We start from the raw sequence: 22,349 nt of genomic DNA, 5'->3' as shown, positions 1-22,349 counted from the left end.
GATCCATTTTGGCCTGAGCATCGGAGGAGGCAGTGGGGTGATACAAGGCCTCCGTCGAGTACACTAAGGACTCAGAGGCATCTATAGAGCAGTATAAGTCATCGTCGGATTTTGCCAAAGTTCTTCATTCATACGGAGAAAAGGCGATAGCTACGTCCATCAAGTTGTCGAAGGAGTGGATATCTGTCTAGCACCTTTCTATTGATCCGTTGAGTTTGGACAGATTTTTAGTGCAACGCAAAGGCCGAAATGGCGGAGCCCCTCAGTCTTAGACCCTCGGACACATATCGCGGGGTGCGAGCGAAGGGACCTCTCACTCGAGTTGAGTCATTTTTCATCTGAAGATCTCTTAGCTATTTCCGTAGCCGCTCATTTTTGTTAGTTTTTTGCTTCCTACCAGTCCAGGATGTGGACTGAAAATCACTTCGTATTTTGCATTTGGTTGCTTCTTTGTTGAATGCTATGGGCTTACCGATTCGGGATATGGACGGGAAGTTATATTTCACTTTGTGTATGGAAACCTTCTTATTGAACGTTGTTATTGTTCAACTCTTTTTTGTATTTTAAATACTAATTTTTATCCGCTTGTTTGGGGTTATGTCGATCCGTTGAGTGCATGGTCTAGCGGCTTAAGGCCTTAACCAATTTTTTTGTTTTTATGGCTCTCAACATATCCCTTTGGGCTATGTCGACCGTCGAGTGCATGGTCTAGCGGTTTAGGGCCTTAATCAAATTTTTGATTTTTATGGCTCTCCGCTTAGCCTTTTGGGCTATGTCATCTGTTGAGCGCGTGGTCTAGCGGTTTAGGGCCTTAACCGAATTTTTGACTTTTATGGCTCTTCGCCTAGCCCCCGGGCTATGTCGATCGTCGAGCGTGTGGTCTAGCAGTTTAGGATCTTAAACAAATTTTTGGTTTTGATGGCTCTCCACCTAGCCCTTTGGGCTATGCCGACCGTCGATTGTGGAGTCTAGTGGTTTAGGGCCTTAACCAAATTTTTGATTTTGATGGCTCTTCGCTAGCCCCTGGGCTATACCGACCGTCGATCGTGGGGTCTAACGGTTTAGGGCCTTAACCAAATTTTTTATTTTTATGGCTCTTCACCTAGCCCCTTGGGCTATGTCGTCTATTAAGCACGTGGTCTAGTAGTTTAGGGCCTTAACCAAATTTTTGGTTTTCGTGGCTCTCCGCCTAGCCCCCTTGGCTATGTCGACCGTCGAGCGCATGGTCTAGCGGTTTAGGGCCTTAACCAAAATTTTGATTTTGATGACTTTCCGCCTAACCCCTTGGGCTATGACAACCGTCGATTGTGGGGTCTAGCGATTTAGGGCCTTAACCAAATTTTTGATTTTTATGACTGTCCGCTAGGAACGAAAAACATTGTCGAGCTGTCGTGGGGGGCTAAAGCTGCATATAAACATATAAATTGCCTGGTTTAGGGAGCTCAGGAGGAGCACCGGGACATCCCAACTAGGCTAGCCTTTCCTTAGCGCCCTCATCATCTGCCACCTCCGGGGCCTTTCATTGAATATTATGAATAATTGCAATAGATAGTGCCTATAACATGCCTTACATTAAGGGAACGATTAAACCAACCTATCTACTGTATTTACAAAGGGAACAACCTATCTTTCTGATTTGCGGGTCTACTAATAGTACTTTTTGAGATGTTCCACATTCCATGGCCTACCCAATGGCTTCCCTTTCATAGCTTTCAGACTATAGGCTCCTTTTTCGAGGCTGCGGATTACTTCATATGGCCTTTCCCAATTCGGCCCAAGCTTCGATAGGGATGTCCTGTTGTGACTACATCTCTTAGTACTAGATCTCCTGGTTGAAAAACTCTAGATCTTACCCTTCGGTTGAAATATTCAGCGACCCTTCGCTTATATGCTAACATCCTTATCGCTGCCCTTTCTCTAGCCCCTTCGAGTAAGTCGAGTTCCGCCCTGGTGACTGCAACGTCAAGCTACTTGATTTTCATTCGACCAGTCTCACTCAAAATTTCAACAGGGACAACTGCCTCCATCCCGAATGACAACTTAAAAGGTTATTCACCAGTCGATTCTCGTGAGGTCGTGTGATACGCCCATAGTACATTGGGCAACTCGTCCGTCCAAAGTCCTTTCTCCTTTTCCAACCTTGTCTTCAGATCCCATAATATGGTTCGATTGGTCACTTCAGCCTGTCCATTTAACTGAGGGTGAGCGACTGAAATTAACCTGTGATCGATGTGGTAGCTTGTGCAGAAGGCTCTAAATTTGTGATTGTCGAATTGTTTGCCATTATATGTAATAACTACTCTGGGTATGCCAAACCTACACATTATATTTTTCCAGACGAAACCTTGCACCTTTGTTGTTGTGATGGTGGCCAAGGGCTCAGCCTCCGCCCACTTAGTGAAGTAGTTTATGGCAACTAGCAAGAACTTCCTTTGCCCCTTGGCTAGGGGCAAAGGCCCCAAGATGTCCATCCCCCATTGGAAGAAAGGCACACCCCAAAAACTGTCGTCTGCTTCTTGATTGGAATGTGGATCAAATTTCCATGGCGTTGACATGCATCGCACTTCCTCACCAACTCCTTAGCATCTTCCTTCATGCTAGGCCAATAATATCCTTGTCGTAGTGCCTTGAACGCAAGGGCGATTACCCTTTGGTGATTGCCACAAGTTCCTGCATGTATCTTGACTAGCACATCCCATGCTTCTGTAGGTCGCAAACATTTCAAATACGGCATTGTGAAACCTCGCTTGTAAAGTAGTCCGTCGATGATAGCGAAAGAGGCTGCCCGAGCCCTTAGCCTTCTTGCCGCGAAAGCATCTTCTGGTAGCTTGTCCTTTGTGAGATATTCAATCAATGGGTCCATCCAACTTTCCCCATGCTCGACATTTACAACATCGACCGCATGCTGGATGCTAGGTCATAGTAAGATTTGCATGTTTGCTGTGCGAGACAGATGTCTGGGGTTAGCGGATGCAAGCTTAGCCAATGTGTCCACCGGCTAATTGTCTTTTCGAGGGACCTTTGTTATTTTAGACTTGGCGAACCCCTTCTGCAAATTTTTGACCTCCATTAAATATGCTGCCATCTTTCCGTCTTTTGCTTCGAGTTTCTCTGTCACTTGCCCGACTATCAACTGAGAGTCATTGCAAATTTCTACTGAAGTTACCCTAAGTCTAGTTGCTAAACCCATGATCACCGCCTCGTACTCGGCATCATTATTTGTGGTTGGAAATTCGAAACGTAGCGAGTATTCCAACTCTTCACCATTTGGTCCTATTATTATGATCCCCACCATGGATCCCTCATCGTTCGAAGATCCATCCACAAAAATTTTCCAATCTGCTTGTTCCCCCGGCAGGTGCTCAAGTGGGATGGTGAGCTCAGGGATGAAGTCTCCTAGAGCTTGCACCTTAATAGCCGTCCTTGGCCTAAACTTAATATCAAACTCACTTAACTCGATTGCCCATTTCAACAACCTCGCAGAAGTTTTTAGTTGATGCAGGATCTGCTTGATAGGTTTGTTGGTCATTACTTGCACCGCGTGAGATTGAGAGTATGGTCTCAGCTTTCTAACCATGACCATTAATGCAAACACTAGCTATTTAGCCAGGCTGTATCTTACCTCTGGGCCCCTCAATACTTGGCTCACATAGTAGACCAATTTTTGCTCCTTTGAAAATTCTTTCACCGGCACCGTGCTGACTACCCGTGGTGAGACTGCCAAGTAGAGACACAACACGTCCCCGGGGCATGGACTAGTCAAGATCGGGGGCTCTTGTAATGATTGCTTCGGGCACCTAAGTGACTCTTCACATTCCTGGGTCCCCTCAAAATTAGAGGAACCCTCTATAGCCTTGAAGAAGTGGTAGCATTTGTTCGCGGCCCGGCTCATGAAACGATTTAAAGCGGCTATCCGCCCTGTTAGTCTTTGGACCTCCTTCCTACTGGTGGGACTTTTTATTTTCAGTATTGCCTGAATTTTATCCGGGTTCACTTCGATGGCCCTTTGCGTGATCATAAAGCCTAGGAATTTTCCTCCTGCAGTACCAAAAACACACTTCTCTGGATTGAACCTCAATCTATTTTGTTGGGCAACATCATACACTTTCTACAAACTGGCGACATGGTCATCAGCCTTGGTACTCTTGACCACCATGTCGTCAACATAGGCCTCTACAACATCCCTGATCGACCCACGAAAGATTTTGTTCACCATCCTCTGATAAGTTACCCCGGTGTTTTTTAAACCGAATGGCATGGCTATATAATAATATGTGCCAAAATTTGTGATAAATGACGTCTTCTCCTGATTGGAATCGGCCATTGAAATTTGATGGTACACGAAAAATGTATCTAGAAAGCTAAGCCTTTCATGACCCAATGTAGCGTCTACCAGGTGATCTATCCTAGGAAGCGGGTATGAGTCTTTTGGGCATACCTTGTTCAACCTAGTATAATCTACACACATGCGCCACTTTCCATTTGACTTCTTCACAAGTACGATGTTTGCCAACCACTCGGGGTATTGCACTTCTCGAATAAAACCCGCCTGTAGCAATTTTTCTACCTCTGCTTTGGCTGCGGCTTGCCTCTCTAGGGCAAGATTTCTTTTTTCTGATTTACTGGCTTAGCCCTTGGTTGGACTCTAAGACGGTGTTGTGCGACGGTGGGGCTAATCCCTAGGATGTCTTCTGGGCCCCAAGCGAAAATATCCAAGTTACTGGCTAGACATTTTGTCAATTTTTCCTTCTCCTCGGATCCCAGACCTATTCCAACACTAAAATCCCGTCCCTCGGCTATAAAGATTTTTTCAGTCATATCGAGCGGTTCGATCCGTTGCCTTGGGAGTTCCACATCCAGCATCATGATTGGTGGTGAGCCTTTAGCCTGTATACTATCCACATAGCATTTCCTTGATGTATGCTGGTCCCCTCGCACGCAACTAACTCCCCTGCTAGTTGGGAACTTCATAACCTGATGGTAGGTTGATGGGATAGCACCAGCTGCGTTTAGCAATAGCTGGCCATAGATGGCATTGTAGGCCATGGGGTCTTGACAACCAAGAAGTTAGTCACAATCACCATTGTCGCTGGATACGTGTCTAGCGTAACTGGAAGCTCCACAGTTCCTTCCGATATCACTGTTGCTCCTCCAAAGCCTTGTAGAGGGGTAGTCACCATCGTTAACTTCTCGGGGGGAATTTTTAGACCCAAGAAGGCATTCCAGGTGAGGACGTTCGCCGCACTTCCCCCGTCAACTAGTACCCTCTTCACGTCAAAATCCGCTATATCGCCTACTATCACTAAGGCGTCATCATAGAGATGCGTTATACCGATCAAGTCCTTTTCGTCGAAAGTAATGCTCTGGTTGAACCTTGCTTTTTTCTGGATAGAGCAGACCCCCACAGAACGCGAATAGCTCTTCCCAGCAAAATTTGAGTCATCGCCAGATGCTACGCCACCGATGATCATTTTTATCACTCTTACCCTTGGCGGGGGTCGATCCTCGAGCCTTTGCTTGCCCCTATCATTTTTTAAATACTTAGCCAATAGTCCCCGCCTTAGTAGGTGCTCAATTTCCTTCTTCAACTGCAGACATTCTTCGGTATCATGTCCGTGATCTTTTTGAAAATGGTAATACTTACTTTGATTTCTCTTGCTGGAGGGAGTTAGCATCGGTTTAGGCCATTCGAGCTCTTTTATGTGCTGTATTTCCATTAATAACTTTGTACGTGGGATGTTCAAATGGGTGGGTGCTTATACCTCCTCTCGCTTCTACTTAACTGACCGGTCCTAGGTATAACCCTTGTTCATGCATTCATTCTTCGGCTTATTCTTATTAGCGTGCCTTCGCTCATCATTTGTCTTTTGCTTATGAGCTTCCTCTCCCATCCATCCCTAAGACTTTTAGTTACCTTCTTCGCTTCCTTCGTATTGACGTACTTGTCTCCCTTCTTCAACAGGTTGTGCATCGACTCCAGAGAATTCTTGGAGAGTGACATCTTAAAGGCCCGATTTCACGTTCCATTCATCAAGGTGGTAACCACTGTGGACATTTGCAAGTCCTTTATGCCAAGAGTCACCCGGCTAAACCTAGCCAAGTATTCCTGCAATGACTCATCCTTCTCCTGTACGACCTGCATCAACTCAATGGTCGTCTTCCCCTTCCTCTTACTACTTAGGAAGTAAGCAACAAAACTCCTGGAGAGCTCATCAAACGTCTTGATAGACCGCGGGGCCAAGTTTGCTACCCAGTCCCTGGCCTCCTTCCTGAGTGTGGGGGGAAAGGACCGGTACATCACTGCGTTCGGGGCCGCGTAACGTCTCATCAGATCTACAAAGGTCCACAAGTGGTCAAGCAGATCCGTGACTTCGTCATATACTTCTATCATGGGCTGTTTAAAGCCTTTAGGTAAGGAGACTACCATGACCTCAGGTGCAAACGGGCTTCCTCCAAAACCATCTGCCTCTACTTATCCTTCCTCTTGGATAGTGCATCATCCATCTTTTGGGCTACGATTTCTTCCATCTTTTCTTACAGATCCACCATGGCCTACGGGGGCTGCTGAGCTACGACCACTGAAGCCCCCGAAGCTCCCATTACCAGCCGAGCGATGGGTAGAACAACCGCGTGTGGCGCTTGAGGCGGCTGCTGGTTTGTCGCTTCCGTCAAGCTCAATGGGGGGACCGCAGCTCTCTGCGACTGATCTTGTAAGAGCGTCATCATTGTTTCCAACTGAGTCTCCAAAGCGCTGAATTGATGATAAGAGTGTAAAATACCATATTTTCCCTCTTAATTATTGCATTCGTGTGATTATATTATGCCAAAATGCACTTGTTACTCTTATGTTTTGGTTTAGGTTGCATCTTGGTGAAAACAGTGAAATTTGGAAGAAACAAATGAAAAAGGACTAAAGCCAGAAGAAGTGAAAGTTCAAGGACCAAGTTGCAAATAATTCATAGATGAGACGGGCGATGGAATGATGATTTGAGAAATTTAGGAGTCCATTGGTGCAATTAGAAATCAAAAGAAGTTAAATATGCCTATAATATTTTCACAAATCAAATTCCAACCGGATATAAGGATTTTCAGATTTTGAGCCAAAAATTGAGATCAACGTTTGACCTAGTAAACGTCCGAATTTGGAAAGAGCTATTTCTATCAAGATTGTAGTAATTTGAGTTAGATTTCCAATGAAACTTGAATCACCTCACTCAGATATCGGGAGAGAAATTTATGACTAAAATACTGAAAGTAGTCGCACAGAAAATTCTGGCCGAAAATTTACTTTCCTTATTCAGTTCAACCTCTTGTGGAAACGGGTTTTGCACACAGTTTTAACCCCAAAAACGTCCCAGAATGCCTCCATTCAGCTTCATACACTTTTCTCTCACCCTTGGCACAAGAAACTCCATGAAGAACTAAAATCTTTGATGAAGCCAAGAATGATCTCGATCGAATTCGGTGATTTCAATATCTTTTCTTTCATATAATGTGATTTTTATTATCGAATAACTTTGGGATTTAGATTTCTTCTTTATTATTATATTTTTGATGTTTGTTTAACTATTATTAAATTTTTCATGAATTCAATTATGTTTTTTTCATTGAATGACTAAAATAATGGTTGAATTTAAATTTCAATTGAATTATTGACGTGATTTGATTACTGCTCTATGCTTAAGGTATATTGTCGCTTCTTGAATCTTGTTTCAATAAATAAATGTGGAATATGTTGTTAGGAATTCTAAATTCCAGGATTGCATGTGAAATTAAATAAATATAGGTTTCCTTTTTGAATTAGTAATTGAAATTGGTTCAATTCTCATTAGATTTTTCATAGAATTAGTCACGCTCTTTCTATCGTTTGATCGAAATATTTCTTGAGTTTCAATTTCATGTATGTCGTTGATGGATTATTTACTTCCATATGCTTGATGTATATGGACGATTTTTAATCTAATTTCAACAGACTAAAGTACGAATATGTTACAGGAACTTTGATTTTAGAGTAAAATGTATGAATGATTAATGTTGATTGATCCAATCCGAGAGAGTGAATTTCGGTGCTTCACGATTTTGAATATTGATATTTAAATCCCACTTCAAATTGAAAACTCACTTCACAAAATCACGAAATCCCAGTTTGTTTGATTTTTTAAAACAATTTTTCATCTCCCTGTGGATATGACACCCCAAAGTTTTACTACAATCACCGCATTATATTTTGGGCGTAATCAATTGACTTTGCGTCACATATTGCAGGGACGGCGGTGGTTTGTGACCCCTTGCAACTGACTCCGACTCCGTCTTCTCCGTATTCCCAACCAAACGAGTATCACTTCTTGTTCGTCTTCTCGACATAGCTTTTTAGTTCAAATTTTCTCACAGACAGCGCCAATGAAATAGTTAAGGAGAGAACCACCGTGCCCTCCTGGCGGTGTAGGGTGCTTCAGCTGTTCCGATGACCAATTGTTATCTGCAAAAGTGAGATCAAAGTTTTCTCCCCCGTTGTACCTCCAACGTGAGAATTAGTATCGAATTATGGAGAGTTAGCAAAGGAAAAAGGAGATATTCAAATAACTGAAGTTTTTTCCAAGATCCTTACCTATTTCGCCTTTTGGAGTATTTATAGGCGAATGGAGTCATATGAAGACCAGGCGGTTATGGTGCCATGTGTCCCACGTAACCTCTTCCACTATTCCCACATTCTTAGTAGGTAACCTCCGCCCGTTCAACTGCTAGTTGTGTTCGTAACAATCGTCGCGTGATCTCTACCCAAATTATGATTTTTGACTCAGTGTTGCATTGACCACATAGTGGTAATGAACCTCATGGTGGTCGATGGCTAGCTAGGATGTAGAGTACCCATAGCGGTTGACGTCCCGACGTAGGTGTAAAGAGTCCATGGGGGACGACGCCGAGCATGGCTGTAGAGCGCCTAGGGGGTCAATGTCTGGCATGGGCGTAGAACGCCTAGGGGATCAATGTCCTGGCATGGGTGTAGAGTGCCCATGGGGGTCGACGTCTTAGCATGGGTATTGTATGCCCATGAGTGGTATAGGCTGGCGGCGGAACCCATATCTTGTCAGTTATTGTTGATAACTAGCGATGTCCAATATCACCGTACGTACCATGATGAGCAATTTCTATATCTAAATGTTTAAGGTAGATTATTGGCAGTCACAAGTTTCTAGGTTAAATAATATGTATATGAAAAATCCTAAAAAAAAGCTTACTTAATAATTGTAAAATGTCTCATATCATCATTGTCTATCATATCGTCATTTATTATCTAATTCAATACACAATGGTGACATGGTTGGATTTATATAAAATGATATATTTTAAGGTTTTGATTGATGTTTTGTCACTTTTTTTAGTGTTTGTCATTTTTTTTTTAATTTTCATTCACTTTCTCGAAATTTCTGTCACTTTTTTTTTTAATTGTTTGTTACCCCCTTTTTTTTAAAAAAAAAAAAAAAGGTTTCTACGGCTTTTTTTAGTGATAAACATAGGTTTTAATTGATACTTTGTCACTTTTTAAAAATTTCTTCACTTTTTTGATTGACAAACATAGATTTTAATTGGTGTTTTGTCATTTTTTTTTTTTTTTTTTTTTAATGCTTGTCACTTTTTTTTTTTTTGTCACTTTTCTGAGTGTGCTACTTTCCTTTTTCTTTTTAAAGAATTGGGATTTAATAATCCCTCAACAATGTTGGCTTAAAGGGAAAGTCACATTATATTTTTCATATGAGATAATAACGGATTTAAATGAAAAGTTTAGTCGCTGCATTAAATTAATTTCAATTGTTGTATATGTGCTTAACATCTTAAATTTGAAATCTCGCATTTATTTAAAAATCGACTTTGATGGACGGTTGAGATGATGCCACCTATTATTGGCTAAACCGTTGGATGCATTGTAGCCTTTTATATTCCATCTCTCTCATTTGGTAGAGTCCGAGATTCTTCTAGGGTTATATTCTCTCTTTCGTCTTTGAAATTTTCTCTTTTAAAACCTTTGGCCTTCATCTGTAATCTTGAGTTCTTTGGTTTTCTTGGTGATGTCCAGTGTAGATTACATTATGGTTAGAGTTTTATTGTTCTTTGGTGAACTACAACTCTTGATTACTTGGTGTAATTTGTAAATGAGAGAAAAGAGTGAGAGTTGAGGCTGAGGGTTAGGGTTAGGAGTCGAGTGATTCTTGAGCCTTTGATTCTTGTAACTTGACACACTTTGTTGGATTCTAGTGGATTAAAACGTTAACCACTTAGGTGGATGCTCAACGTGGTGAGTAATCCATTCTTGGGTAAACTATCGGGCCTAGGGGTGTAAAATCCTTGTGTTCTTTGTATTAGATTTGTTCGATTTAATTTTGGGATTGTAATTAAGATACCAACATCAATGTTTTAATTAGTGTTTTGTCACTTTTTTTTTGAATTTTTATCATTTTTTTGAATGTTTGTCACTTTTCTTTTCTTTTCTTTTCTTTTTCTTTTTTTTTTTTAATTTTCATCACTATTTATTTTTTAATTTTTAGTTACACTTTTGTCACTTTTTAATAAAAGTGACATTGTATGTCATATTTGATTAAAAAAAAGTGACATTTAACTTTAAAAAGTAATATTGTGTCGCTTTTTATTACATAATTTTGCAAAGCATTTTGTTATTTCGAAAATACTTTTCAAAAGATCCGTAATTTTAGGAGTGATTTTGTAAGTTGCCCTAACTAAAATCAATTGTCATTGTCTCAATATATGCGTGTCAAGTTACAAGTGGCAAGAGTTGCAGTTAGCACAATATCTACCATTGCTCTTGTTTCCTGAAATTTTGTTTTAGACTCTACGTTGGTCAAAATAATAATAATAATAATAATAATAATAATAATTAAATTAACCAAATATTTCATTAAATCTTTAATTTTTATTTATTTTTAATTACACATTTCATAAGATTCATCAACTTATAATCTCAAAAAACTTTATTAAATGGACACTTACTGTTTAAGAATCTTGAAATTCTAGTTGAATTTTCAATTTTTCCACTAAATTCGTCGTTAAATTCAATTTATAAATAATTGTATCTCAATATAGATTAATACTTTTATTTTTTTTTTTAAATGAAACGAGCTAGCTTGATAATGTGGACAACATATATAACGGTATACCCGAAAACAAGTCGCGGGTTGTACAGTTAAATAAATAATGTCATTCTAGGCAATTCATACAATTACTCACGTAACAATCACAATAACATATCATCTAAATAACAATATCATAATAAAGTTGTCCAGATATATTAAATTACATGATCAAACAAATTCTCGTTACAGACTTACAGTCTTAACAAATAACAATTTTTTAAATATAATTTTAAAAAATAATATTATTTATCATTAATTGTGTTCTTAACAAATGACAATTTTCGACCTAAATGAGCGTTCAATATTTTTCGTAAGTCTGTGATCGATCTTATTTAGACATCTCCAGATAATCCCACGTCATCTTGATTTGTCTTTGGAATATCTATATGTTTTTTTTTAAAAACAAATTTGTCAAAACAAATTTTGGGTACAGCTACAAAATTACAGTCAAGCTTGGTAGTCGTGGATCTAGAAAAATATTCGAAACGGACTGACAAGCAAAAAAAAAAAAAAAAATCACACATTTTTTTTTTAAATACTTAAATCTTTCTTTTTTATTAGTATTTGGACTGGAGGGACGGACTCTAGCACAGTCCAACCCGTCCCTAGATCCCCCAACAGCTTGGTGTACATTTTATTTGACATTTTTTTTAACAGAATGCCACATTCTGTCATTTGACAGTTTTAAAAAATAGTTGCCTTTTAATTCAATATATTTTTTTGTCAACAAAGTGGAAAAACTTAATGTACAAGTGACAAAATCGACAAAATTATTCTGGTGGTGTGTATACTTCTACAAAGCATCAAACCACGCTTTTTGCTGGACCCTCCAAATACTATTATCATTGCCCATTGACCATCAGTACACCAAATAAAATTTTTAGCTACTTTTTGTTTTAATCTACATGACTACAACTCAAAATCAATAGCGTCTTCCACTAAAAATGCAGGTTAATCTACGGATAGAGGGTGCTAATTGTTGACACACTAAAAGTGCAGTCCAAATCGAATAGTCCAATAAATGAAGTTCAATTGGACAATTCAGGATAAAGGTTCAGATAAGGTTATTAATGAATGCAGTGGAAGCCCACGAACACGGTAACATCATCGCCCAAACTTGCAAGACGCCCAAGATCTGAGCGAATGAAGTGCCTTACAGTCGCCCAGAGCTATGACCCTGTTCTCACCCAAACCTTCGAATCGCCCAGGATCTTAGCAAACATAAGATGTTATGGTTATCCAGAAGTGCAGTTATTGAAGCAATTATTGAGTAACCTTATTACGTTCCACAATTCAAGGAGTTCAGTTAAAGATGGTTGAACGACAAAGAGTAGTGGCAGCAGTTAGAGACGGCAGTTCCACCACAAGTTAACCACCATAAAGAAAGTGAGTAGTTATAAAGCAATCAAGCAGTTTCTAAGCGGTTGATCACGAAAAAATTATCAAGGGAATATAAAAGGAAGAGAAGACATAGAGCAAAAAAACCCGAATCAAATACTCTCAAACAGAGAATATGTAATTTCAATTTCTTAGTTTAAACTTAAACATTTTTTTCAGTACTTGTGTGCTTGCGCCCTTTAGAGACATTCTGTTTAGTTCCAATAATAAAACATCGCCAATAAAGCAACCCTTTTTGGGACTGTCTCAAGAGGTTTGTTCCTTACACAATCGTCTGATCCATTTTTTAATTGTTAGCGACTACCCGCGTGAAATAATTTAGCATGCCCAGTGGGAAATTGGTGTTTGGTGTTGAAGATACAAAAGGTGAAACAATATGCCTCAAAAATCTGATAATGAAGCAAGTCAGGGAGGAGTCCAGTCTGTGATCGAGCGATATGAGGAGCAGCATAGTTCTCCACGAACAAAGGGACAGAGTCAGAGCAGTCACAGTCTTTACGAACCAATGACAGAGTTGAGTCCTCGAACCATGCGTGCATTACTTGGAGAACTCTCACAGAATGTCGTTGAACAGGTAAATCTGCGAAATATTCATAATATGGAAAGATTTACCCAGAATGGGAATGTACATTATGACAACATGGCCAAACAACTGAACACTCTGAATGAAATAATGAATAAGTTAGTAGGCCAAATTTGTCAGCCAATTGTGTCTCTTGCAAATTATTTTCAAGTTAGGACAATTGTGGGACATAATCCCCCATTCGTAAGTCCAAATCAAGGGATAGAATCACCTTTTCGTCCCTCTACTTCAAACCAGGGGATGATGTAATGCGAAATCAGAATAGTGACAATGGTACATCTAACTTGGGGGGTAACCTAAATGTAAGACACAATGTCCAGAATGCCCCACGTGTTAACGATGGAATAAATATTCAGGCTAATGGTAACAATGGCTCAAATCATGGCAACTTTGTTGCCAACCAAGGACCAAATATCAGGCCTCAAGCAAATCAACCGGTCAACCAACTTGTAGGAATTCCATATGACCCCAACGTTATGTTGAGAAATCAAATTATGGAAATAGCATAGGATCAGATGGCTTTTGGGGTACGTCCTGTCATTAGGCCGACTTACACATAGGAATTCCATATGACCCCAACGTTATGTTGAGAAATCAAATTATGGAAATAGCATAGGATCAGATGGCTTTTGGGGTACGTCCTGTCATTAGGCCGACTTACACAAAGTCATAACCTGATTGGGTAGACCAAGCATATCCATGGCCTAGAGAGTATAAAGTGCCAAAATTCTCACTATTTATTGGTTTATGAGAGGTGTCTACTCTAGAACACATAGGGCGATTCACACTGCAAAGTGGTGACGTAACTGATTACCATAAAATGAGGTTGTTCCCTAGTTCATTAACAAGAATAGCTTTCTCCTGGTTCATCAATTTGCCAGCGAACTTTGTTCAAACATGGCAACAATTGAAGCAATTGTTCCACTCTCAGTTTTATAAGACTGAGTCCGAAATTACTTTGGCCGATTTGGCGAATCTACGTCAAATGCCAAGTGAATGGGCAGAAGGTTTCCTTCAAAGCTTCAAGACAGCAAGAAGTAAATATTTTGTACCTTTGCCCGAAAAGGAATTTGTCAAAATTGCTCAAGGTTGTCTAAGCTTTGATTTGAAAAAGAAGTTCCAAGACAAAGAATTTCCTGATCTTTTCCAATTGAGCGCGAACGTGATTAGGTATGAACGATTAATAAGAGAAGAAGAGCAAATGAAAAATTCTAGTAAGGGGACTTATTATAGAGACCCAAATTTTGATGTTCATACCATTAATGACGAGTATTACGATCAAACCAAAATGTGTTTGACCGAATTAATTAAAGGAGACACGTATACTTGTCCTATAATGGCTAAACCTAGACCGTCGGGCAAGGAAGAGCCTATAAAAGATGAAAACAAAAAGGTTAGAACGTTCTCGTTCAATGTAACTAAAGCTGACCTTATATTTGATAAACTATATAAGGATAAACAGATAAAGTTGAGCGATAAACATAAATTGCAAAGCCCTGAACAAGTTAAGGGTAAAAAATATTTTAAGTGGCGTAATGCATGGTCACATTTGACTAATAACTGTTTGATTTTTCGCCATGTGTTACAGAATGCCATTGAATCAGGACGAATTACGTTCGAGGATAAGAGGAAGATGGCAGTGGATGAAAACCCTTTTCTACAGCCACTTGGGGTGAACATGGTGACGACTGGTTTTAAAAACAAGTTCCCAAAATTCAAGTTAGTTATAAATGATGGGGAAGAGGACCCTGGACCACATCCCATTGTCTTTGAACGTATCAAAGGGAAAGAGTCTGAAAAAGATGAAGACGTCCTATGTGCAAGATGTAAAAGAGAAGTGAGTGGGAACACAGAGAAACCAGGGATATGGCTGCATCACCATCGCCCTAGTTTTTTCCCAAACGCTCAGTCTAGTAGAGGGCGAGGTACATCATTTTATAAGGGACCGCCTTTTGAGAGGCAGTTCAAGCCAGTAAATAATGTGAGAACATTCAGGCCGTAGCCTCACCAACCAAATGTATGGCATTCGTTCCAATATAATGCAGGAAGGGCGATACTCCTCAACGAGATTACTAGAACCCAACAGAGGCGTTTTCAACGGAACTATGGACGGATGATGAGGCAACAACAGGGAATGCCACGTCCTAAAGCGCCTAGGTTACTCGAGGTAGCCAATCAAAATGTTTTCGAAGATAGTGAAGAGACTGGTATAGGTGAATCGATGAAAGAATTGCCAGAGACTTCTTTTGGGATGTCGAAGTTTGAGCGAAACAGAAGAGATGGAGAAGATCCAGATCAGTCCCTTACTATTCAGTTCGGTACGTTACCTCCTGTCATGGCTAATAACTATTTTCTAGCCAATGAGTTTAAGAATAAAGAGAAAGAAGAAGAAGAGAGAGAGGATAACGAAGAAGAAGCATGCATGCTGGGATATGAAGAAGGCCAAACTTCTAGAGGGGCCTACGATGATGAAGGAGATGATGGTATGACGGATATCGAAGAAAAAATTGATTTGGAAGCAGAAAAAAAAAGAGGAGTATCGTACAATACTTTGTTGAAGCAACTACATCGAGAGGGGGTTTGTGAAGTGGACTTGTTAGGGGAACCGTCTGGGCGTTCTTTTGATTATTACGTGCTGTATAGGATGCCCAAAAGGAAAAAGAGAGTTCCTCGCGCTGAAAAGTATGGATCACCTCCAAGAATAATATCTCCTTCCACAGGTTGGGTAACTGAAGAAGAAGTATTAGAAAATAGTAAAAAGAAAATTCAGGAAACGGAAGCTCAGTGCGACATGCTGCACGTTGACTTATCACAACAGGACAACTAGACAGAGGACAAACAGGAAGTGGAAATAGATGCTGTCGAAAAGGTTATTTTTAAGCGGCCAGCCATAAAGTTAACTAAACACTTGAGGCCATTATACGTTAAAACTCTAGTTAACGGCATACTTGTGGCAAAAGTGCTTGTCGATAATGAAGCAGCTATAAACACCATTCCATCTAGGATGATGAGGAAATTTGTAAAGACAGAAAGTGATATGATCCCAACAGAAGTCGTCCTTACGAGTTTCAATGGAGGAGCAACTTTAGCTAAACGAGTTATGCCATTGGACATAACTATAGGAACAACTACTATGACCACAGTCTTCTTTGTAATAGATGGTCCTACTAGTTACAATGTGTTATTAGGAAGGGATTGGATACACAAAAGTCGCTGTATACCCTCATCGCTCCATCAATGCCTGGTTTTTTGGAATGACAAAGGCAAAGCAGAAGTGGTGCAGGCCGATCATAGACCTTTTGTCGCAGAAGCAAACTCAATAGAAAGGTTCATGTACGAAGGAAATTATGGACCTGTCAGAATAGTCTAAGATGGAGAAGAAACTCAAATTGTCGCGCAGAGTGAAGAGCTATTTTCGGTGGATGCACTCACTGAAATGTTCAGTCAGATGAGGCCAAACACAGTGGCCCTAGAAGAGCCAGTAATTGGCAAAACAGTAATCAAGGAGTTTTAAATGAGTTGTAAGCAACAAAGGCAAATGGCCTATATTCAGGCATTCAAAGCCAAATTAATGGCTTTCAATAAAGAATGCAAGGACAAGACGAAAGAAGAAGTAGTCTTGAAAGCATTGAGAGACAAATTGGCAGTGTTCGAGTTGGGACAAAGTATTTGCCTAGAAGTCAACAATGTGAATTGTTTAGAAGAAGAAGTGCTTACAAGGGAATTAGACGATGAAATGATGAGGATCGCCAAGCCTGGATACGCTCAACCACAAGACCCTCTGATTAAAGTGAATGTTGGCAATGAAGGAGAAGATCGCCCAATATTCATCAGCCAAATGCTAGATCAAGAGGTTAGTGATAAATTAATCGCTTTATTAAAGGAGTATAAGGATTGTTTTGTTTGGGAATATGAACATAGGCCTAGTTTAGATAGAGATTTGGTGGAACATAGATTGCCAACCAAGCCAAATTTTAAACCTCATAGGCAACCTCCTAGACGTTTTGCTCCTAATGTACTCCCTGAGATTAAGAAAGAGATAGAGCGATTATTAAAAGCAGGCTTTATTAGAACAGCCAAGTATGTCGAATGGTTGTCCAATATCATGCCAGTGCTAAAAAAGTATGGTAAATTAAGGGTGTGCATAGACTTTAGGAATTTAAACATAGCCACACCTAAAGATGAGTATCCAATTCCTACGGTAGATTCTTTAGTAGATTCGACTGCCGGACACGTAATATATTCCTTCATGGATGGGTATTCAGGATACAATCAAATTTATATAGCTAAGGAAGATATACACAAAACTGCCTTTAGGTGCCCTAGATCTCTGGGATGTTTTGAATGGGTAGTTATGCCCTTCGGCCTAAAAAATGCATGAGCGACTTATCAAAGGGCAATGAATCTGATTTTTTATGATATGATAGGCAAGTTTGTCGAGGTGTATGTAGATGATATAGTGGTCAAATCTATTAAAGAAGAGGACCATTTTGAACAATTGACATGTTCATTTGAGCGAATGAGGCAATATAAACTAAAATTGAATTCCTTGAAATGTGCATTTGGTGTTAATACAGGAAACTTCCTTAGTTTCTTAGTACACAAAAGGGGGATTGAATTTGATAAAAATAAAGCAAAGGTCATTTTAGAGGCCAAACCACCTAACAACAAAAAAGAATTGCAAAGGTTTCGAGGCCAAGTAAACTTTTTAAGACACTTTATTTCTAACTCTACAGGGCAAACTAAAGCTTTTTCACCGCTTTTAAAGTTGAAAAATCAGGACGAATTCGTCTGGAAAGAAGACCATCAAAAGGCTTTTGAAAGTCTAAAAACATATTTATCAAGTCCACCAGTGTTGGTGTCGCCAATCCAAGGATGGCCAACGAAAGTGTATGTATCGGCTGAAAAAGAATCAATAGCTGGAATAATCGTGCAAGAAGACCAATTTGGTGAAGAAAGAGCGATTTACTACTTGAGTAGACGGTTAACAAAATATGAATGTAATTATTCTGTCATTGAAAAATTATGTCTTGCATTGTATTTCACATGTACAAAATTAAAGGTTTATTTATGGCCCATAACCATTTATTTGATTTCTAGAGTAAATTGGTTAAATATATGTTCTCTCGCGCCTATTTTGCACCAAAGGGTAGGCCTTTGGATATTAGCATTATCAAAATTCGAAATACAATACATACCCCAAAAGACAATCAAAAATCAAATTTTGACTAACTTTCTGGCTGATCATCCATGCCTTGACATGCTTGAAGAAATTGAATTAAAAATCAATTCATTCGAATTAAAACCTTGGGTTTTATATTTCGATGGGTCAAAAACCTCTAAAGGTGCAGGAGTAGGAATAGCATTGATAAATTCTTTAGGGATTTGTTACAAGTTCGCATTCACTTTAGATAGGATGTGCACCAACAATCAAGCCGAATATGAAGCCTTAATCATGGGCCTAAATTAATGATAGATATGGGGGTAAAGAATGTGATCGTTAGAGGCGATTCTCAATTGGTAATTCACCAATTGGTTGGTGATTTTAAATACCAAAGTGATTCCATTATAAGTCAATGTGAAATCGCCCAAGAGTTGTTGGAAGAATTCGACCAAGTAGAGTTTCAATGCGTCAATAGGATATATAATAACGTGGCAAATGAGTTGGCCCAGATGGCCTCAGGGTACTCAAAGGTTTTAAATTGAAAAGCTACTTATGAATATGGAGTAATATTGCCCGTAGTCTAAAGAAGGACGAGAAGGATTGAAATTCATTGCATACAAGGTGGAGATGCAATAGATTGGAGGGCAGAGATTAAAAGGTTCCTTAAAGAACCAAATAAAGGAGATAATAGAAAAATGAAGTTGCGTTTGCTAAACTATACGCTGATAGATGAGGAGTTGTTTAAGAAACGCTCTGATGGTATATTGCTAAAATGTGTAAGTTTGCAAGATGCCAGAACAATCATGACTGAGGTGCACGAAGGGATATGTGGAGCTCATCAAGCTTGCCAAAGGATGAGATGGTTAATTATTAGGAATGGATATTTTTGGCCCAAGATGGGAGAATCATGCGTTCAGTATGCAAAGAGTTGTCTAGCATGCTAAAAGCATGTTCCAATACAAAGGGTGCTAGCACGAGAGATGACCCCTATTATCAAACCTTGGCCATTGAGGGTTGGGCGATAGACCTAATAGGGAAGATTTATCCCCCATCGTCCAAGCAACATACATTTGTTATAGTTGCAACTGATTTTTTCACTAAGTGGATAGAAGCAATACCTTTAAAAGAAATCATCCAAAAGAGTGTCATAGAATTTATCCGTGATCATATTATTTACAGATTTGGGATTCCACAAATTTTGATGGTAGATCACGGAACTTCTTTAAATGGAGATCAAGTGAATAAATTCTTGAGCGAGTTTGGAGTTAAAATAGTGAACTTCACACCGTATTACGCTCAATCCAACGGACAAGCAGGATCTTCTAATAAGATTCTAAAAAATATCATAAGAAAAATGATAGATGAAAATGCCAAAAATTGGCACGAATGTCTAAACCAGGCTTTATGGGCTTATAGAACGTCGTCTGGGTCAAGTACCAAAATCACTCCTTTCCAACTTACTTATGGACAAAAGACCGTTTTGCCTATGGAAATTAACGTGCAATCGATCAGAGTGTGTTTGCAACATAAGTTAAGTGATTATGAGTATACCGAATCACTAGTTCAAAACTTACTCGAGCTGGACGAATTAAAGTTGGACGTCCTAGATAGATTGCAAGTTCAAAAATAAAGGATGGCTAAGTTTTATAACAAAAAAGTTATAGCCAAGTCATTTAGCCTGGGTGAATTGGTTTGGAAAATAATACTCCCTTTGGATAGCAAAGATCCAAAATATGGCAAGTGGTCGCCCAATTGGAAAGGGCCATATAAAGTAAATAGTGTGTTACCTAATAAAGCCTATCATTTGGAAGATTTAGATGGCACCAAACACATGAGGTTCATTAATGGCAAATATTTAAAAAAATATGTTCCTTCCTTATGGGAAAGTGAGCAAATAAAAGTATAATCAAATCGCGTTGAACGATCGTATATAAAAAGGGCCAGAATGAAATACATTCAAATAAATCCCTTTATTATCAAAATTCATTACAAATTGTGAGATACAAAATACTAAATGCTCTATAAGCTACAATTGAGAGCAAACTAATTTCTCGGTCGATCGCCAAACAAGAGGGTGAACTGACCTTGATTGCCATCCTGATCGCACTGCTGCAAAGGCAAGCAGAGAGGCCGAGAAGTACTCTCAGCAAGCAGAAGGGAAGAGAAGCACCCTCACATCGCCTACCTAAATGCATCGCTGCAATAATGGACAAGGAGACTGAGAAGCACTTTCAGTAAGCAAGGTGGATTGACAGGCATCCTCAAAAATTATCTTCCATCATTGAACTCCCTTGTAAAGAACATGGAGACGATGGGAAGAACTTCGCTGGCCAAAGAATATTTCCTATATCTCTCATACCAAAGGTGACATCAAAATGGGCGGATCAAATGATCCATTTCTATGGAAGAAGAAAATTTTGGATCAATCGTTGGGATGCCAAACGATGGCAGCAAATTAGTTTTTAACGAAAATAATGGAAATGAAAATGAAAAGTGCAAAATATACGTGCATTTATAGGTGTGTGAAGGTGAAGAGACAGAATATGAACAGCCACATTCGTGTCTAGTAATTGGAGTCAAGCGGCCCAAAGTCTTGGGAAACGAGATAGAAATACCAAAAGAGAATGTACATGAATCTTATCATAAAACAGTTAAATGCTTGGGGGTTGACAATTAAGGACAAACATCAATAAATACACAAGAAGACAAATTAGTCGTTCATGATAATGGCTGCTGTTACATTCAAAATTAGCAATGGCTATCAGTACGAGGTTACAAGAGGAAAGTTAATACGAAGTTACAAAAAGAAAAGTTAAGGCTTTAGATGTCTTAATTACAATTCGCCCCAGACCGAACGAATTCTTTCCCTAAGTCTCCCCCAATCCTCGCTTTGCTGAGAAGAAGTGACATTCAATTCAACTACAAAATCATCATCAACCTCCAGCTTCTTAACTGCTCGACCAAAGACTTGGTTCGCTCAATTCCTTGGGAAGTATTACACTTTTTAGCTGCCATTCTTGCCTTACAGTCATCCATCCTTGCTTGAATCTCCTTCATCTGTGCAGCCAAACTGGTCATCAAAGAGTCTTCAATCATAATTTCGGAAGAAATTTCTTTCAATTTGTCCTCAGCTTTGTTAATTTTCATAAGCGAAGACTCTCTTTTAGATGCAGGGTGAAGATATTGAGTACTCTTGGCCTTCATTTCAACATTTTTGCCAGCAAAGAGAGGATGTCAGAGTGGACAACTTTCAACATCGCTTTAAAATCAGCAGAAATATTGAGCGACGGAAGTGTCAGTGCTTGCGCCAACTTCGTACTCAAATGCTCAAACTTATCTTTATGTTTGGCAGCACTAGCCTGATCGATGTCCATATCCATAAAAGATACATATTCAAATATCGACTGCTTGAGGAACTTCATATCTTCCTCTGAAGAAGCAAAAGGACGACCGGTTGAAGTAGGGCGGGACGTCTTGACTTGCCGTCAGGAAGTGAACAAGTCCTGGATGGAACGCACAATCTCATCAGCATCCTGCAAAGAAAAATGTCAACATTGAAGGTTTTCACTCCAATGAACAAAGCGAAAATAAAAGTGAAGCAAAATGTTACCTCATCAGCAATTTTGGGAGGTGGCATATCACCAGTTGGCTCCACCACCTGTGGAGACTTCTCCTTATCTGGGTGAGAAGACTCTGCCACAACGGGCAGACCCATAGGAGCCTCTGCATGATTAAAGAAGCAACAAATCAGAAATCAATAGCACAAGCAAAGGTAAAACATCAAAAAATGTATTACCTTCTGGTTTGACGTTTGGGGGGTCGGCACCTTGGGAAGAAGGTGGCTCGTCCATTGGTTGTGATGAAGGTTCCGGGACTGAAGGTTTCTCTTTAAGCGTAGTCCCTGGTTTGGATGAAGCAGCTCCAGCAGAAAATGATGGAGCAGGAGCTGCCAACACCAAAGCCTTCAAAGGAGAGGCTGAACTTTTCTGAGAAACTCAAGAAAACTATTAGCACATAGAAAGGTATGCTTGGGAGTAAACAAAATTCAATTACCTTT

The 22,349-nt window shown here is 39.6% G+C and overlaps 2 protein-coding genes across 2 annotated transcripts; both read right to left on the bottom strand.

Annotated features, from left to right (window-relative positions):
- Positions 1 to 1,468: 1,468 nt before the first annotated feature.
- LOC111367003 lies at positions 1,469 to 3,583 on the bottom strand. The gene is made up of 5 exons (XM_022987680.1): positions 3,020 to 3,583; positions 2,495 to 2,905; positions 2,097 to 2,393; positions 1,854 to 1,967; positions 1,469 to 1,516 (listed from the first exon to the last, which is right to left on the bottom strand). Exons 1-5 carry the CDS (start codon positions 3,581 to 3,583, stop codon positions 1,469 to 1,471), a joined length of 1,434 nt encoding a protein of 477 aa, XP_022843448.1.
- Positions 3,584 to 5,009: 1,426 nt separating this feature from the next.
- Positions 5,010 to 6,001, bottom strand: LOC111367002. Its single transcript, XM_022987679.1, has 2 exons — positions 5,915 to 6,001; positions 5,010 to 5,705 (listed from the first exon to the last, which is right to left on the bottom strand). The coding sequence occupies exons 1-2, from the start codon at positions 5,999 to 6,001 to the stop codon at positions 5,010 to 5,012; spliced, it is 783 nt and encodes a 260-aa protein (XP_022843447.1).
- Between the last annotated feature and the right edge of the window lie 16,348 nt (positions 6,002 to 22,349).

The sequence above is a fragment of the Olea europaea genome, chromosome 18 (assembly GCF_002742605.1).
Source record: "Olea europaea var. sylvestris chromosome 18, O_europaea_v1, whole genome shotgun sequence".
NCBI classification, from domain to species: domain Eukaryota; kingdom Viridiplantae; phylum Streptophyta; class Magnoliopsida; order Lamiales; family Oleaceae; genus Olea; species Olea europaea.
The sequence above is the reverse complement of the archived record's forward strand: the minus strand, read 5'-3'. Positions and strand labels throughout refer to the sequence as shown.